We start from the raw sequence: 17392 nt of genomic DNA on the forward strand, positions 1-17392 counted from the left end.
CCATCATAAGCAAATGTTGACCTTGAAAAAAAATTACAGGACAAACTCAGTTAAACCCAGTTTAAACAAGATGTTGCCAAGACACGGAGCTTGCTGGCTATTTTCCCCACGTGAGACACAGAGCTGACTTTATGCTGTGGGTCCCCGTGAGCAAGTTGCTGGAATACCACCATCTTTCCTGGATGGTGTTGATGTCTCATGTTTCTTGAAAAATAGCAGAGGCTCTATTTCATTCACTTCAATGGGGTACATTTCTCAAAAAAAAAAAAAAGTTGAGACTCAGATACAGTTATGTTTTTACTCTTTTGTCTATTTCTGCACATACTGAACTCAACGACCCTCAGGGCCATGGTGGGAGGCAGGGCGCGACCCTCGGGGCCACGGTGGGAGGCGGGGCGCGACCCTAAGGGCCACGGTGGGAGGCAGGACACAGGAATCCCCAGGATCTCTGTCTCCCCTTTGCTCCAAACTCCATGCAAGTTCCTGCCTTTCGGGGCTGCCCTGTCTGTCCTCAGCTTCCCCACCCCAACGTCTCTGCAGGGCGCGGCTGTGGAGGTTTTCCACGCAGCCGGGGACCTGGGCCAAGGTCCTGCACCATCTCGGGTCCCGTGGATGCCACTGGTCGGCGCGTCCCACCATCTGGCTCCTGGACGGGCTTTAGTTGCATCATTTTCGCCCAAACCCTGGTAGGGTCCTCCCTGGGTGGGGCTTGCTAGGCCTGCTGGCCATGACCCTCCACTTGTGATGCGTCTTTGGGGGGGGGGTCGCCCTCTCTGGAACCTGAGGCCGACTCTTTCTGTGCAGGATGATTTCTTGCAGCCCGTGGAGAGAATTCCACATGTTCGTGAGCATTCCAGAAGGTGCGCCTTCCAGGCGTTTGTACTCACTGCCTCAGTTTCTGGAGCTTTTGTAGGAAGCGAGAGGACTGCTTCCTGCCTGTCAGCAGCAGCTCCCAGCAGCTCCGTCCGAGGCCTTGAAGAAGTCTTCACTTGGAAATCCCCATCCATCCATCGATGCCACTTCCCTGCTCCAGGAGGCGCCCTCTGACATCCTCTCACAAACGTGGCCCCCCAGGCCCCTCTCCTGCCCCTCCGGGTTCCCAGTCCACGCGGAGATCACTGGGGTCCCAGAGCCCCCCACCTGCTCTGGACCTCTGAGGACATGGACCAAGCAGGAAACAGATGTGGACTGTGGGCTGCAGGCAGTGCGCCAAGCCTGCCACGGGCTCGCCATGTAAAGACAGAGGGTCCCTGGCGGATCGACCACCCAGGCCCCACAGGGGCAAGCGTGCTGAGCCGATGCCCCGGAGCCTGCGGGGGAGCGTGTGGCAGATGCTGTGTGATGCTGCAAGTCGCTTGACTTCTCTGAGCCTGCTCCCTGGGCTTGATGCGGGCGTTTGACAGGTGACGCATAAAGGGCTCCTGGCCTACCTGTTGGGTTTGGCGGAAGGCAGGCCGGGGCGTGGATGGGCCCTGGAGGAGGTGGGAAGCGGCCCCGTGTGAACCGCTGGGGAGCGCGCTTCCTCCGGTGACAAAGTGAGGAAAGGGAGTCCCTGACCTGTCCTGAGGGCGGGGTGGGGGGCCACCATCCTCTGTGAACCCCGTGTCTCCTGCACACGGCGGGGGTTCCTGGGACCCCGAGCTGAGGGGCTGGAAGGGGCTCCCTCCTCCCCCAGGCCGCCCCCCCTGCCCTCTGTAAACTCTGGAGTGCAGTGCACACTTCTGGCCCCTCGCCCAGCCACGGGGCAGGCTGACGGTCACCTGGGCGGCCCCACCCCCACCTCAGTGTTCCTGGTTTTCTAGCTTGTGTGTCTCCAGCTCGAGGGATGCGGCGGCCACTGCTCCATCTGCGGGTTGGTTCTGGCGTGTCCGTCCACACTCTGCCGCAGCGCCTGGCTCAGGTCATCTCTTTGTCGGCTCCAGGTGGTTCTGTCTCTCTCTCGGCTCCGGGTGGTTCTGTCTCTCTCTCGGCTCCGGGTGGTTCTATCTCTCGGTTCTGGGTGGTTCTGTCTCTCTCGGTTCTGTGTGGTTCTGTTGCTCTCTCGGTTCCGGGTGGTTCTGTCTCTCTCTCTCGGTTCCGTGTGGTTCTGTTGCTCTCTCGGTTCCGGGTGGTTCTGTCTCTCTCGGTTCCGGGTGGTTCTATCTCTCGGTTCTGGGTGGTTCTGTCTCTCTCTTGGTTCTGGGTGGGGTTCTCTCGGTTCCGGGTGGTTCTGTCTCTCTCTTGGTTCCGGGTGGTTCTATCTCTCGGTTCCGGGTGGTTCTGTCTCTCTCTTGGTTCTGGGTGGGGTTCTCTCGGTTCCGGGTGGTTCTGTCTCTCTCTTGGTTCCGGGTGGTTCTCTCTCTCTCTCGGTTCCGGGTGGTTCTGTCTCTCTCGGTTCTGGGTGGTTCTGTCTCTCTCTCGGTTCCGGGTGGTTCTCTCTCTCTCTCGGTTCCGGGTGGTTCTGTCTCTCTCTCGGTTCCGGGTGGTTCTCTCTCTCTCTCGGTTCCGGGTGGTTCTGTCTCTCTCAGTTCTGGGTGGTTCTGTCTCTGTCGGTTCCGGGTGGTTCTATCTCTCGGTTCTGGGTGGTCCTGTCTCTCTCTCTCGGTTCCGGGTGGTTCTGTCTCTCTCGGTTCCGGGTGGTTCTGTCTCTCTCTCTCGGTTCCGGGTGGTTCTGTTGCTCTCTCGGTTCCGGGTGGTTCTATCTCTCGGCTCCGGGTGGTTCTCTCTCTCTCTCGGTTCCGGGTGGTTCTCTCTCTCTCTCGGTTCCGGGTGCTTCTTTTTCTCGGTTCCCGGTGGTTCTGTCTCTGTCGGTTCCGGGTGGTTCTGTCTCTCTCAGTTCCGGGTGGTTCTATCTCGGTTTCCGGGTAGTTCTGTCTCTCGGTTCTGGGTGGTTCTGTCTCTGTCGGTTCCGGGTGGTTCTATCTCTCGGTTCTGGGTGGTTCTGTCTCTCTCTCTTGGTTCCGGGTGGTTCTGTCTCTCTCTCTCGGTTCCGTGTGGTTCTGTTGCTCTCTCGGTTCCGGGTGGTTCTATCTCTCGGTTCCGGGTGGTTCTGTCTCTCTCGGTTCCGGGTGGTTCTGTCTCTCTCGGTTCCGGGTGGTTCTGTCTCTCTCTCGGTTCCGGGTGGTTCTGTCTCTCTCTCGGTTCCGGGTGGTTCTCTCTCTCTCTCGGTTCCGGGTGGTTCTGTCTCTCTCGGTTCCGGGTGGTTCTCTCTCTCTCGGTTCCGGGTGGTTCTGTCTCTCTCTCGGTTCCGGGTGGTTCTGTCTCTCTCTCGGTTCCGGGTGGTTCTGTCTCTCGGTTCCGGGTGGTTCTGTCTCTCTCTCGGTTCCGGGTGGTTCTGTCTCTCTCTCGGTTCCGGGTGGTTCTGTCTCTCTCTCGGTTCCGGGTGGTTCTGTCTCTCTCTCGGTTCCGGGTGGTTCTGTCTCTCTAGGCTCCGGGTGGTTCTATCTCTCGGTTCCGGGTGGTTCTATCTCTCGGTTCCGGGTGGTTCTGTCTCTCTCTCTCGGTTCCGGGTGGTTCTCTCTCTCTCTCGGTTCCGGGTGCTTCTGTTTCTCAGTTCCCAGTGGTTCTGTCTCTGTCGGTTCCGGGTGGTTCTGTCTCTCTCGGTTCTGGGTGGTTCTGTCTCTCTGTCGGCTCTGGGTGGTTCTGTCCCTCTCCCTGTGACCTCGTTGGTCACTGTCTGGGGAGGACCTGGCGGATGCTGGCCATGGACTGTCCTCTGAGCCGCGGGTCAGCAAGGCTCCCCCGATGCCCACACTGGGGCCCCCGGGGCCCACCGGCAGCACCCATTCTGGTTCCATTTAAGATTTTGATGCTAGTCATCGTGAATTTTTGCATCATTTTTTTTTTTTTAAACATTGTGTCACAACCTTACTCGTCCTGATTACTGAGTTTGGGCACCTCTGAAATCTTGGGCTGAGTGTCTGCTCACCCGGCCCCCCAGGAGCTGGCCCCTCTCCCGCCCGGGCTCTGGGCTCCTGGCCCCACCGCCCCTCAGGCCCTGTGCGGGCAGCTGTGGTCCTCAGGCCTCCCCACCCCCTGCTGACATTCCCACGTGCTCCCCCAGAGGAGGTCGGTGTCTGACCAGCCAGTTCGGGTCCTCCTGCCTTTGCAGGCCCCCAACATTTGTCCAGGATCCAGCAGTGGCCGTGTAGACAGGCCACACGGAGCCCACTGCTCCCCAGCCGAGTCCTGGCCACACCGGGCTTCCTGGGGCTGAAGCAGGGCCTCCACGCCCGCGTCTGCAGACCTTGGCTCGGGCTGTCCTGTGTAGCAGCCGTGTGGTGCAGCCGCCTCTCAGCAACGTGACCTCCCACGTGTGGCCTCCCTGCACCCCCGGCCTCTCTGGTGCCCCCAGGCCGTGCCGTCCACCCCGCGCTGGCGTGAGCGCCGTGGCACCGCGCCTGTGTCCTCACACCCCATCCTGTCCCAGCTTCTGGGGCCACAGACCAGGCCTGCAGACCCCAGGACACTCTTAGCAGGTGGATCCCACAGGCAACTTTCTGTCCCAGGCGCCTGTCTGATGATGGCTCGTGGGGAAAGCTGCTGCTGAAGCCTTGGCCCAGAGAAGAACCGGGTGTGCAGGCTGGGGGCGGGGCACCCGCACCGCCTGGCCGGGACTGAGGCCAGTCTTGGCCGGTTGGCCCACGTCCGGCTGCTGGCAACCCTGAGCCCTGAGGCCCGCCAGTGGCCCCTCCCTGCCCGGGACCCCGAAGGTCTGGGGCTGGGGGCGGGACTGCGGCGCTGTGGGTTCTCTGCAGGGCGCTGTGGCTGCGCCGCAGGCCCGCGTCTGCGTGGGCCCCTTCCCACGGCTGGCTGTGACCCTGCCCGGGGCCCCGGGGCCTGGGGGCGCCTGGCCTGGCGGAGGACAGGCCCCCCGAAGCTGCGGTCTCTGCTGCTGCCCCCGCAGCCCCACCGAAGCCAGGCGCGATAGCCCAGCCCTGACGGCTGCCTCTGTAGACTCGACCCAGGCCCCACGCCCACCCCTGAGGCTGCTCCTGGGCTCCCCCCACCCACAGCCTGGCGCTCTGTCCTCTGAGCTGACCCTGTCCCAGGGTGAGGTTCCCGGGCCCCGAGACTCCCCTCGACGGTCTGTCTCACAGAGCCTGGTGGCCCAGATCCCAGTCCAGCCCCTCCCACGGGCCTGGCCACGCCGACGCCAGCAGCCCTGCAGGGGCTCCCGGGGCTGGCAGGCTCAGAGGTGGCTAAGGGGCTTCTGGAGAAGTCAGGGGTTCGGCAGGGGTCCCTTACTGAGCGCTGGCACTCCCTGCAGACAGCAGGGCTGGCCATGCCTGCGGGCGAATGCTTCCCAGGGCCCCGACAGCTGGCTCCTCAACAGCAGACGCTTGGGACGGACCGCGACGCTGGGGAGAGGGCAGCTGAGGCTCCCTGAGGCCCAGGCAGGCTGACGCTGCCAGAGCCGCCCTGAGGGGCAGTCAGACAGCAGCCTGGCCAGAGCAAGGGTGCTGCACACGCCCTCTGTGACGGGCATGTACATGCACACACACACACTCCCACATACACACATGTACTCTTCTGCACTCACATGTACAACACAGACACCCTCCCATGTATACAGTCACATGATTCACACACATGCACACGCATGCACTCACAAATGCACATACACTCACGCACGCATATCTGCACATTCACTGTCATGTGCTCTTGTGCACACACTACACACACTCAGACAGGCACGCACCCACCCAACTCTCAACAGCACACTCAGAAGCACGTGTTCTCACAGTGCCACACACGTGACAGACTTAGGTGTGACACGCACAGACTCACATGTGCGCACACACCAGTTCGAATAGATAATGCACAGAGGCACTCAGCACACGGGCACACATGTGCATGCTCTCACACGCATGCAGGAGGCACACTCTGGCTCCACCCTGCCTGTGTGCCCTCACACAGCACTGGGAAGTGGCAACACAGGGTTGGAGCTCAGACAGCGGTCTGCAGCTCTGACCTCCGACCCAGCGTCCTCTGGGGGATCGTCCGCATGGGGTGCCCCCGGATGTGGTTGTGTTATGGATTTTTATTCCTGGAGAACATCACTGTGAACTGAGTGTGTCACCACACTGCCCTGTGGACTCGGGAGGCTGGAGCAGCCCTGGGACCCACGAGGTTCACTGGGTCCCGTACAGTCTCTTTGGTCTCAGGAATGAGCCGCTCTTTGCTCTGCCAGGGGCAGCGGGGCAGGAGAGAGGGGGACGCCCTCTGGAGGGGCTGGAGGCAGCCTCGTGCTCCCCGGCCTGCCGTGAGCCAGGCACCGAGGGGCCTGCCCTCGAGGGACAGAGAGGCTCGCAGATCTATGACCCAGCCTCACAGAGCCCAGAGGACGGCTCGGAGCTTCGGCCACGGCTGTGCGTCTGCAGGGAGTGCTTGGCGCTGCCCTGGGGCGCTGGTCACGTGGGCCGCAGGCAGGCGAGCAGGCTGGCGGGGCGGAGATGAGAGCCACCTAGCGGCGGCCTTCGGTAGCTTGTCTGGTTGTCTTGTGAGGATGCAGGTCCTGGACACCACGGTCTATTACAAAGTCATTGTCAGGTTTACGAGAACCCCAGGAATCGAGGCTCCTGTGCTGAGATACTGGGCAATGCGCCTGGGACCCTGGGCACGCCCACCCACCCCCTCTCCCCTGGCGGGTGTGGGGAAGGATCTGGTCCTCCTGGAGCCCCCCGCGACCCCCCCACAGACGCTGACAAGGCCTGGTGATGAGGCCGCGCAGGGCAAGGAAAGCCTGGTGCTCAGGGGGCTGGAAAACCCGCGTGTGCGTGGCTGTGCAGCAACGTGTGCACACGGGTGGTATATGTGACCCACACTGTGCACACTGCATGTTGGCATGTGACATGCACCCTGCATACGGGTGTGCCCGCGGTGTACTGTGCACGTGTGGTGTGTGCATGTGGCAGTACACACACGTGTGGTATGTGCCCCTACATGCGTGTGTGGGTGTGGGTGTGGGCACACACGTGCACAGGCCCGGGGGAGGGAGTCCGGGCTGCACAGGTGCACAGGCTCTCCCCCCGGGGTGTCTGGGCTCCTGCCTCTGCGGGGACCCCGAGCCCCTCCCGTGGGACCCACGGCTGCTGTCGCAGAAGGACTTTGGTCATTGACATGTGTCCTCTGAGTCAGGGCTTTGCGCCCAGATGTTTATGGAAATGCCAGACCCTCTCTCTTTGTGGCAGGGACTTTATTGTTCCCAAACGCCATGGTGGGCAGGCCCCGGTCCCGACGGTGCCCGGCTTCAGAAGTCTAGTGGACATTAGAGGACGTGTGGTGGGCGTTTCCAGGGCACAGACCCCTCGGAGACCCTGCCGGCCCCAGGAGGCTGAGGGTCCCTGGAGTGGGCTGCTGCCCGGGGGTCTGTGATGCTCTCCAGCCCGGGGTGAACAGAGAGCTGGCCCGGGCAGAGGAGTGGGCTGAGTCCTCTGACGCTCCGGACTGACAGGCAGGCTGCCCGCCTCTAAGAACAAACCTGAACAGAACGCACACGTGAGCCACTGGGAGATGTCGGGGGTGCCTCCTGCCGTGGCCAGGGCCATCGAGGCAGCAGGGGGGCAGATGGGCGCACGTGGGCACGCGGGGCGGGTCCTCCTCCTGGCTGCCGGGGACGGGGCGCAGCGGGCTAGAAGCAGGTGACTGTGGGCGCGGGTGGTGCTCCTGAGCGCGGGCTCCGTGGGGGCAGCCGTGGCCCAGAGCACCTTCCCTCTCACGTCCTTCCCGGGCAGGGGTGGCTGGGGGTCCGCCAAGGCTGGGTCGAGCGGCAACACCCGCCCACCCCGGGGGCAGAGGGCTCTGCTTTGGGGCGGTCCCAGCCGCGGGGGTGACAGGGACAGAGCCCCGCCTGCTACACCGTCGTCTCATTCCTCCAGGGCCCCGTGCGGATGTTGCCTGTGCCGTCGGAGCTGAAGGGGGCGGCGTCCTGCGCGTCGCCCTTGAGCAGCCCGTTCTGGCCGGGGCCACTGAAGGGAAGCGACTGTGTCCGGCGGAGCATCTCCAGGCGTGCCGGGCCGCGGGCCGCCTCCCTGCCGGGCCGCGGCGGACAGCTATAGAGCGCGGGGCTGGGGGCGCTGGCCTCGGGCTGGGTGACCAGGGGGAAGGGGCCGCCCGGGGCGCAGCAGGCTAGCGCGTGCGGCCCCACGGGGCCCTCGAGCGAGCTGGGTGGGCTTTCCGAGTGCGAGCTGTGCGGGCTGCCATCCAGGCTGGACGGGATGTGGTAGGCGTACTCCTGCTCGGCCGTGGCTGCCCGGTGCCGGCTGAAGTAGTGCGGCTTAGTTCTGCCCTGGACACACGCATGCAGGTGCGGGTCGCGCTCGAAGGCGTCCCCCTCGTGCACGTGGGCTGCGTCCTCCAGGAGCTGCTCACAGTGCATCTGGGCGCAGCAGGGCGTGCCCGGCGACAGGCAGCTGATGTGGCCTTGGCTGGCCTGCAGGTTGGTCATCTTGCAGTGGCTGGTGGACGAGTGGCCAAAGCCCAGCGCCTTACCAGGACACGGCGAGTCCTGCAGGCGGGCCCCGTGGCCCAGCGCGTCCCCGTTGGCGTCGAGGGCAGGGCGGGCGCTGTGCCTCGTGGGGTGGGGGTCCCGGTGGGCGGGGCAGCAGGACCACCAGCAGCGCCACACGTCGTCGCGCTTGGCACAGTGGTGGATGAGCACGAAGAGCCCCAGGGTCACGCAGAAGGCGCCGTACAGGCAGCTGAAGACCATGTCCAGGAAGTGGCCCTGCGACACGGCCAGCGCCCCGAAGGTCCACGTAGCCACGAACAGGAACAGCGTGAAGGCGGTGGCCCGCAGCTGGGCCTTGAACGAGTGCTCGTTCTGCAGCAGTGAGGCAGCCAGGCCGTCGGGGGCAGGCGGCGCGCCCCCTGGGCCCCCGCCCTCGGGGCCCGCCAGCCGCTGCTGCTCCTCCGTCCGCTCCCTGAGCTCATACCTGCGCTCCGGGTGGCGCCGCAGCTGGACGTAGGTGCCGAGGAAGTACACACAGGTGACCAGGGTGATGAAGGCCACCGGCCCGTAGAAGGCGCCCAGGCTGGGCTCCCAGGCCATCCAGCAGCTGCGGGGGAGAGGCGGGTCAGCAAGGGGTCACTCCGGGTGGGCTGCTGAGTCGGAGTAGGGCTCACCGCCTCGCTGCGGTCACGTGATAAGGAGACGCCTGACCCGAGACAGCGTGGCTGGGCTGGGGCGCGGGGCGCAGGTGGACCGTGCGCGCTCTGATGCCGTTCCTTTCCTCCGGCTCCAGCAGGGCTGAGCGGGGCTCCAGGGAGGGCCTAGGAGGCTCTGGGCCCCCGAGAGCAGGACAGCGGGGCTTTGCCCCCCAGGACAGCTGTGGGAGGCGCGCGGGGGTCGGGGCCACAGCTCCAGCGCCTCGGGGGGCCGCCGGGGGCCAGTGCAGGGACCTGTGGTCCGGGGAGCATGGGGGCCGTGCTGGCCCCCCAGGAGGCTCTGCTGAGAAGGGCAGAGGCACGGCTGCAGCAGCCCAGGGGACCAGCCCCACAGCCTTCGACCCACAGAGGTCACCGCCGGGTGGGGCTGACAAGTGGTCCCACTGGGAGCGTGGCCTGGGCAGGGCCATCGAGGCCAAGGGCCCACCCCGCCCGCTGGCCAGAGGGGCCTCAGGTGGGCTGGGGGCGCTGGAGCGGGCGGGGCTGGGGCAGGAGTCGGGGTGGGGGCGGCGGGCTAGGCGCCGGGGACGGCTCTGCTGGCCGTCTGGGCCCCCGCACGCGGCTGGGCTGCTCAGCCGTCCTGGGCTGTCCTTCACACCCCTCCAGGCCCTCACAGCCTGTGCGGCCAAACCAGCCCGTAGTGCGGGTGGGGGTGTGGGGGCGCCCGAGCTGGGCGGGTGGAGGCGGCTCGGGGCCCCTGGGAGGCGTGCGGGCGGGGCGCCCGGTACTCACTACGCCGCATCCTCGGCCTCCATCCCGTAGTTCCTGATGTTCGTGGCGGCCGTGACGCCGCAGATGACCAGAGGGGCCCCTCCACCGACGAGGTAGAACCTGCAGGGGGGGTTGCTCATTGCCCTCGGGGCCACCAGGGCACCCCAGGGCAGCCCCGCTCCCCGCGCAGCCCGCGGGCAAGGCAGGGGGAGGCCCTGCTGTCCGGCTGCCCGTGCGGCACCAGCCCTACCCGACTGAAGAGCCGCTGCCGGTGTCCGGCCAGACCTGTCCTCCCCCACGCCCCACGCCCCTCCCCCATGTCCCCTCCCCCACGCCCCACCCCACGCCCCGCCCCCCACATCCCCACGCCCCTCCCCCGTGTCCCCTCCCCCGCGCTCCACGCCCCTCCCCCGTGCCCCCCCACCCCACGCCCCTCCCCCGTGTCCCCTCCCCCACATCCCCACCCACGCCCCTCCCCCGTGTCCCCCCCTATGCCCCGTGCCCCTCCCCCATGTCCCCTCTGCTCCCACACACCCCATCCACGTGTCCTCCCCTCGCCTCTCTGCCTGCACAGAGATGACCCTGGCCGGGCCCAGCGCGAGTGTCTGGGGGTGAGCGGCGCCCTGGTTCAGCAAGAAGCATAGAACGATGTGAAGGCCCTGGGCGGAGGTGGGCCGCGGTGGACGGGGCGGGGCTGTGCACGCTGGGGGACGTGCTGGCACTGCGGTGGGTGCCTGCTCGGCTGCCCCCCTCTTGGGCGCAGCTGTCGCTGGACGCTCTCAGCAGCTGCCCGCCGAGTCGCCCTCCGCCGGGTCGCCCTCCGCCGTGGCCCAGGCCACACCTGTTGGTGGTATCAGTGACCCATCGGTGTGTGCGCTGGCCTGACAGCCTCCGGGGAGGCGCTCGGAGCAGCCGTTCCTTGACCCTGGCAGCCGAGTTCTCCACGGCTGGGGGCAGGTTCTGGCGTGTGACCCTCCCGGAGGGACAGGGACTCATCTGCGTGGGGGTCGGCTCGACCCCCAGACGGAGCTGACTCTCCCGTCCGCGGGGCCTTGGCCAACAGCTCCACCCAAGGATGCTGCCCAAGGTGGGATCCTGGGGGCGTGAGTGTGGGCGCCTGGCCACGAGCACCCAGCTGTCACACGCGCGCGGGGGGCCAGCTCGGGACGGGTGTCATTCTCAGCATGCCACAAGCACCCAAATCAGCGTGACAGCACCAGGCCCCCAGTGACCGGGTCCACGGGAGAGAGCGGAAGAGCTGCAGCGGTTCCCCCGGTGGCGGCAGGGGCCTCTGTGCCCCCGGAAGTCTACTCCAGAATGAGGGGCAAAGAGAGACATGTCCCGACAAAGATGAAGCCCGGAGGGGTCCTTGTCAGCCGACCTACCCTTCAGGAAATGCCAGATGAAAGCTTTCAGGCTGAAGGCGTGCTGCGCAGACAGAAACTTGGAGGAATGAAGACCGTAAGAAGCACCGAAGATTTGGGTCAAGAGAAAACATTCTGTTTCCTCTTCGTTTCTTTAAAGCATATCTTAACCGTTTAAAGAAAGACTTTAACACTGCCCTGTGGAGTTTACAGGACTTGCCTGATGGCTCAGATGATAAAGCGTCTGCCTACGATGCGGGAGACCCGGGTTCAATCCCTGGGTCCGGAAGATCCCTTGGAGGAGGAAATGGCAACCCACTCCGGTATTCTTGCCTGGGAAACCCCACGGACAGAGGAGCCTGGCTGCAGCCCACGGGGTCCCAAAGAGTCGGACACGACTGAGCAGCTTCACTGTCACTTGTGTGACGGTCTTTATGGGGCAACACTGAGGACGCTGGGAGTGGAAAGAGGGTGGGAGGGGAGGTGGCCACACGGTCGCAAAGTTTCTAATTCTAATGGTTTTTACATGAAACAGTGTGACTTTCAAACTAAACAGATGTGAAAAGGCTGTGGATTTTAATCCCTAAATCAGCCATGAAAAGGAAATAAGCAAAAAACTAATAGATAGGTTAAAATGAAATAGTAAAATAACTCAAAAGAAGAAAATAAAAGAGGAAAGGAGGGATAGAAGAAAAAAAAGAGGAAAAAGAAGTAAAAACCGAAAACAAAGAGAGAAATGGAGGCAAAATCAAAATGCCACTAAATTTTAATGGACTGAGCATTTCAGTTCAAAGGCAGAAATCACCAGAATACATCAATAACAGCAAAAAAGCAAGACCCTGTTATATGCTGTCTACAATAGGAGAAAACATTTTAAATAAAAAGATACAGAGTGGTCGAAAATTAATGGATGGATAAAGCTGTCCACGTGAACGGAGTCTAAGAGGCCAGAGTGGCTGTATTAATACAGGACAAAATAAAGTTTAAGAAAAGAGAGAAAGAAGGGCATTTCTAATGATATGCCCGTAAGTTCGTAGGAAGATATTTCAACTGTAAATGTGTGAGGGCCAGAGGGAAGATTCAAAATACACAAAGCAAAAATGGACAGAGTTAAAGGGAGAAATAATTCCAAAATCACAGCTGGTGTTTTGAACTCCCCTCTCTTAGCAATTGATGGAACAAGCAGGCAAAAAGTTAATAAATAGAAGATCTGAACAATAACATTAATCATGTTTCCCTAATGTTCTTTCTAGAAAATCACACCCAATAATTGCACAGCATGAATTCTTTTCAAGTGCACACGATCTATTAATCATCACAGATGATATGATGCTTCATAAACAAGTGTTGATAAGTTTAAAAGCATTTAAATCATACAGAGTATATTCTCTGAGATCAAAATGAGACTAAATTAGAAATTAATAGCAATAGGATAAGTAGGAAAACCACATATATCTGAAAAATGAAATGATATACTTCTAAATAATTCATGGATGAAAGAGGAAATTATAAGGAAATCTGGAAAATATTTTAACCAAAGTGAGAAAGAAAATTCAGTATAATATTTCCGGGATGCAGCTAAAGCTGGGTTTAGAGGGACACTTGTAGCTGTGAATACTTCCATGAGAAAAAAGCAAGGTTTAAAGTTCAATGACCAAAGATTCCACCTTAACAGGGCAGAAAAATGAAAGAGCAAAGTGAACTCAGAGTAACCAGGAGGAAGGAGATGACAAAAACAGGGGCAGAAATAAATGAAAAAAGAAAAAAAAAAAGTCCAACAGGAACCTGTTGCATCGCACAGGGAACTCTGCTCAGTGTGACGTGGCGCCTGGATGGGAGAGGAGTCTGGGGGAGAGTGGGTACATGTGCGCAGCCAGTGTCAAACACGCAGGCGGAGTGGTCAAGCAGGAAAGGGCACGAGCGCACATCGACACTTTTGGGTCAGTGAGATGGTGAGAATGGGTGAATTAATTCAGATGGCTGCTCGGTGGACTTCCCAGTGGTGAAGAACCTGCCTGCCAGTGCAGGAGATGCAAGAGATGTGGGTTCGATCCCTGGGTGGGGCAGATCTCCTGGAGGAGGGAATTGCAACCCACTCTAGTATTCTCGCCTGGAGAATCTCATGGCCAGAGGAACCTAGGGGGCTACAGTCCACAGGGTCACAAAGAGTCGGACAGACTGAAGTGACTTAGCATGCACTGTGGCCAGGAATCCCTTAGAAGAAATGGAGTGGCCCTCATAGTCAACAAAAGGGTCCGAAATACAATACTTGATGCAGTCTCAGACAACAGAATGATCTCAGCTTGTTTCCAAGGCAAACCATTCAACATCACAGTAATCCAAGTCTATGCACCAACCACCAATGCAGAAGAAGCTGAAGTTGAACGGTTCTATGAAGACCTACCAGACCTTCAGGGCTAACACCAAAAAAAGATGTCATTTTCATCATAGGAGGTTGGAATGCAAAAGTAGGAAGTCAAGAGATACCTGGAGTAACAGGCAAGTTTGGCCTTGGAGTACAGAATGAAGCAGGGCAAAGGCTAACAGAGTTTTGCCAAGAGAACGCACTGGTCAGAGCAAGCACCCTCTTCCAACAACAGAGACGACTCTACACGTGGACATCACCAGACGGTCAGCACCGAAATCAGACTGATTATATTCTTTGCAGCTGAAGATGGAGAAGCTCTATACAGTCAGTAGAAACAAGACTTGGAGCTGACTGTGGCTCAGATCATGAACTCCTTATTGCCAAATTCAGACTTAAATTGAGGACAGACTTAAACTGAGGAAAGTAGGGAAAACCACTAGACCATTCAGGTACGACCTAAATCAAATCCTTTATGATTATACATGCTTATACAGTGGAGGTGACAAATAGGTTCAAGGGATTAGATCTGGTGTAGACAAAGTGCCTGAAGAACTACGGACAGAGATTTGTAACACTGTACAGCAGGCGGCGACCAAAACCGCCCGAAAGAAAACGAAATTCAAGAAGGTAAAGTGGTTGTCTAGGGAGACCTTACAAATGCCTGAGAAAAAAAAAAGAAGTGAAAGGCAAGGGAGAAAGAGAAAAATATATCCAACTGAATGCAGAGTTCCAGAGAATAGCAAGGAGAGATAAGAAAGCCTTCTGAAGTGAACAATGCAAAGAAATAGAGGAAAATAATAGAATGGGAAAGATTAGAGATCTCTTCAAGAAAATTAGAGATACCAAGGGAACATTTCATGCAAAGATGGGCTCAATAAAGGACAGAAACAGCAAGGATCTAACAGAAGCAGAAGATGCTATGAAAAGGTGGCAAGAATAAACCAAAGAACTGTACGAGAAAGGTCTTAATGACCCAGATAACCGCGATGGTGTAATCACTCATCTAGAGCCAGGCATCTTGGAGTGCGGAAGTCAAGTGGGGCCCTGGAAGCATCACCACCAACAAAGCTAGTGGAGGTGATGTAGTTCCAGCAGAGCTATATACAATCCTAAAATATGATGCTGTTAAAGTGCTGCATTCAATATGCCAGCAAATTTGGAAAACTCAGCAGTGGCCATAGGACTGGAAAAGGTCAGTTTTCATCCCAGTCCCAAAAAAAGGCAATGCCAGAGGATGTTCAAAGTGAAAGTGAAGTCGTTCAGTCATGTCCGACTCTTTGCGACCCCATGGACTGTAACCTACCAGGCTCCTCCGTCCAGCCTCCGTCCAGGCAAGAGTACTGGAGTGAGTTGCCATTTCCTTCTCCAAAAGGATGTTCAAACTACTGTACAATAGCACTCATTCCATATGTTAGCAAGATTACGCTCAAAATCCTTCAAGCTAGGCTTCAACAGTACATGAACTGAGAACTTTCAGATGTACAAGCTGGATTTAGAAAAGGAACCTGTATGCAGGTTAAGAAACAACAGTCAGAACTGGACATGGAACAAAGCACTGGTTCAAAATTTGGAAAACAGTATGTCAAAGCTACACATTGTCAACCTGCTGATTTAACTTACATGCAGGACATGTTATGCAAAATGCTGGGCTGGATGAAGCACAAGCTGGAATCAAGACTGCGGGGAGGAATATCAACAGCCTGAGATATGCATCTAATACCACTCTAATGGCAGAAAGTGAAGAAGTACTAAAGAGCCTCTTGATGAGGGTGAAAGAACAGGGTGAAAAAGTTGGCTTAAAACTCAACACAGAAAACTAAGATCATGGCATGTGGTCCCATCACCTCATGGCTAATATATGGGGAAAAAGTGGAAACAGTGACAGATTTTATTTTGACGGGGGGGTTCTAAAATCACTACAGGTGGTGACTGCAGCCATGAAATTAAAAGATGTTTGCTTCTTGGAAGAAAAGCTACGGCAAACCTAGACAGCATATTACAAAGCAGAGACATCACTTTGACGACAAAAGTCCACATGGTCAAAGCTGTGGTTTTTCCAGTGGTCATGTATGGATGTGAGAGTTGGACCATAAAGAAGGCTGAGCACTGAAGAATTGATGCTTTCAAACTATGGTGCTGGAGAACTCTTGAGAGTCCCTTGGACTGCAGGGAGATCAAACCAGTCAATCCCAAAGGAAATAAACCCTGAACATTCATTGGAAGGACTGATGTTGAAGCTGAAGCTCCAATACTTTGTCCACCTGATGCAAAGAACTGACTCATTGGAAAAGACCCTGATGCTGGCAAAGATTGAAGGCGGGAGGAGAAGGGGACGACAGAGGATGAGATGGTTGGATGGCATCACCGACTCCATGGACACGTTGCTGTTCACTCAGTCCTGTCTGACTCGTTGCCACCTCTTGGACTGCTGCATTCCAGGCTTCCCTGTCCTTCACTGTCTCCTGGAGTTTGCTCAAACAATGGACATGAGTCTGAGTAAAGTCCCGGCTTTCCTGGTGGCTCAGATGGTAAAGAATCTGTCTGCAATGAGGGAGACCCAGGTTCGATCCCTGGGTCGGGAAGATCCCCTGGAGAAAGGAATGGGAAGCCACTCTAGTATTGTTGCCTGGAAAATCCCATGGACAGAGGAGCCTGGCGGGCTACAGTCCATGGGGTCGCAGAGTCGGACGTGACTTAGTGACCGAACAACAAGAAGCCAGTGTGTCCCTGGACGGTGAGGTGGTGAAGGTCCCCCAGGTTCAGAGAGGGGCAAGGTGACCATCCCTCTGGTCCCTCTGAGCATCTCCTGGATGCCGGCACGGTGACGAGGCGGCAGAGAAGCAAAGGTACCGGTGAGAACGCAGTCGCGCCCTTCTGTCCACAGGCGCCTCGGCTGGTTCCCCGAAAAACGCTGTGGCGGCTCCAAGACAACTGCTGCGAATAAGGAGTGAATCTAGATGTCCGCCAGCTTATCACAGAGATCAGTCACGGTTGGTACACAGCGGGAAAGCACTGGCAGACAAAAGTGCTGTTTGCAGTGACATCAGGTCAAAACACCGGAGGCCCGTTTTTCTAAATTGAAAATTTAAACGGGGGTTCCTGGGTGGTCTAGTGGGTAAGAAGAGTCTGCCTGTCAACGCAGGGGACACGTGTTCAGTCCCTGGTCTGGGACGATCCCGTGTGCTGCGGAGCAACAAAGCCCCAGCACGGCGGCTGAGCCCGCCTGCCTGGAGCCCACTCCCTGCAACAAGAGAGGCCAGCGCATCGCACCTAGGGAGCAGCCCCGCCCACCACAGCTAGAGAAAGGCTGTGTGCACAGCAGTGAAGACCCACTGGAGCCAAAAATACAACAAACTAGAAAATAAATAAATCAAAAAAAAATGAAACTTACACAGACACATGAAGGGCCCAGGCTCTCGAAAGCCATCCTGAAAGACAGGCAGCAGGTCACAGCCCCTGACTGCAGAGACGCGGAGCCCAGCATCAGGAGCTGGAGGGAGACTGACAGCAGACAGGGCCGCCCAGCTCCGCCCCATCAGGCTGGCGAGGGGTCTCCCATGGACACAGCAGCTGACCGCGGCCCCTCCGCTGGGGGGCCTCCCTTCCCGGGCGAGGCTGGGGGCTCCTCACGAGAAGAGAGACCATCTGCGTTCTTTCTGGGAGGGGCCTGTGCAGGCGGCACTTTCTACCTGGAGACAACCAGTGTCTGGAGACGAGCCCCCATGCCCCTGCCTGGGCCAGGCCCCCATCGCTGCCTGTAGCCCCTGGGCTCGCTCCCACCGGGCGCCCCCGTCCCTCTCCC

At 58.8% G+C, this 17392-nt stretch overlaps 1 protein-coding gene and 1 pseudogene across 2 annotated transcripts in view; both read right to left on the bottom strand.

Moving 5' to 3' along the window:
* Positions 1-2138: 2138 nt before the first annotated feature.
* Positions 2139-3684, bottom strand: LOC145538421 (uncharacterized; annotated as a pseudogene).
* A 3478-nt stretch (positions 3685-7162) lies between these two features.
* ADGRA1 (adhesion G protein-coupled receptor A1) overlaps positions 7163-17392 on the bottom strand; it is a 35178-nt gene continuing 24948 nt past the window's right edge. The window contains exons 6-7 of one of the 2 annotated variants that reach the window (XM_081572776.1): positions 9880-9978; positions 7163-9038 (exon numbers count right to left, since the gene is read on the bottom strand). In XM_081572776.1, the coding sequence (XP_081428902.1) occupies positions 7835-9038; positions 9880-9978 (1303 nt within the window). In that variant the 3' untranslated portion in view covers positions 7163-7834. The remainder of the gene's footprint in view (positions 9039-9879; positions 9979-17392) is intronic. The other variant, XM_081572777.1, reaches the window with a different exon arrangement.

This window comes from Giraffa tippelskirchi, chromosome 2 (assembly GCF_054371585.1).
Source record: "Giraffa tippelskirchi isolate mGirTip1 chromosome 2, T2T-mGirTip1v1.2.pri, whole genome shotgun sequence".
NCBI classification, from domain to species: domain Eukaryota; kingdom Metazoa; phylum Chordata; class Mammalia; order Artiodactyla; family Giraffidae; genus Giraffa; species Giraffa tippelskirchi.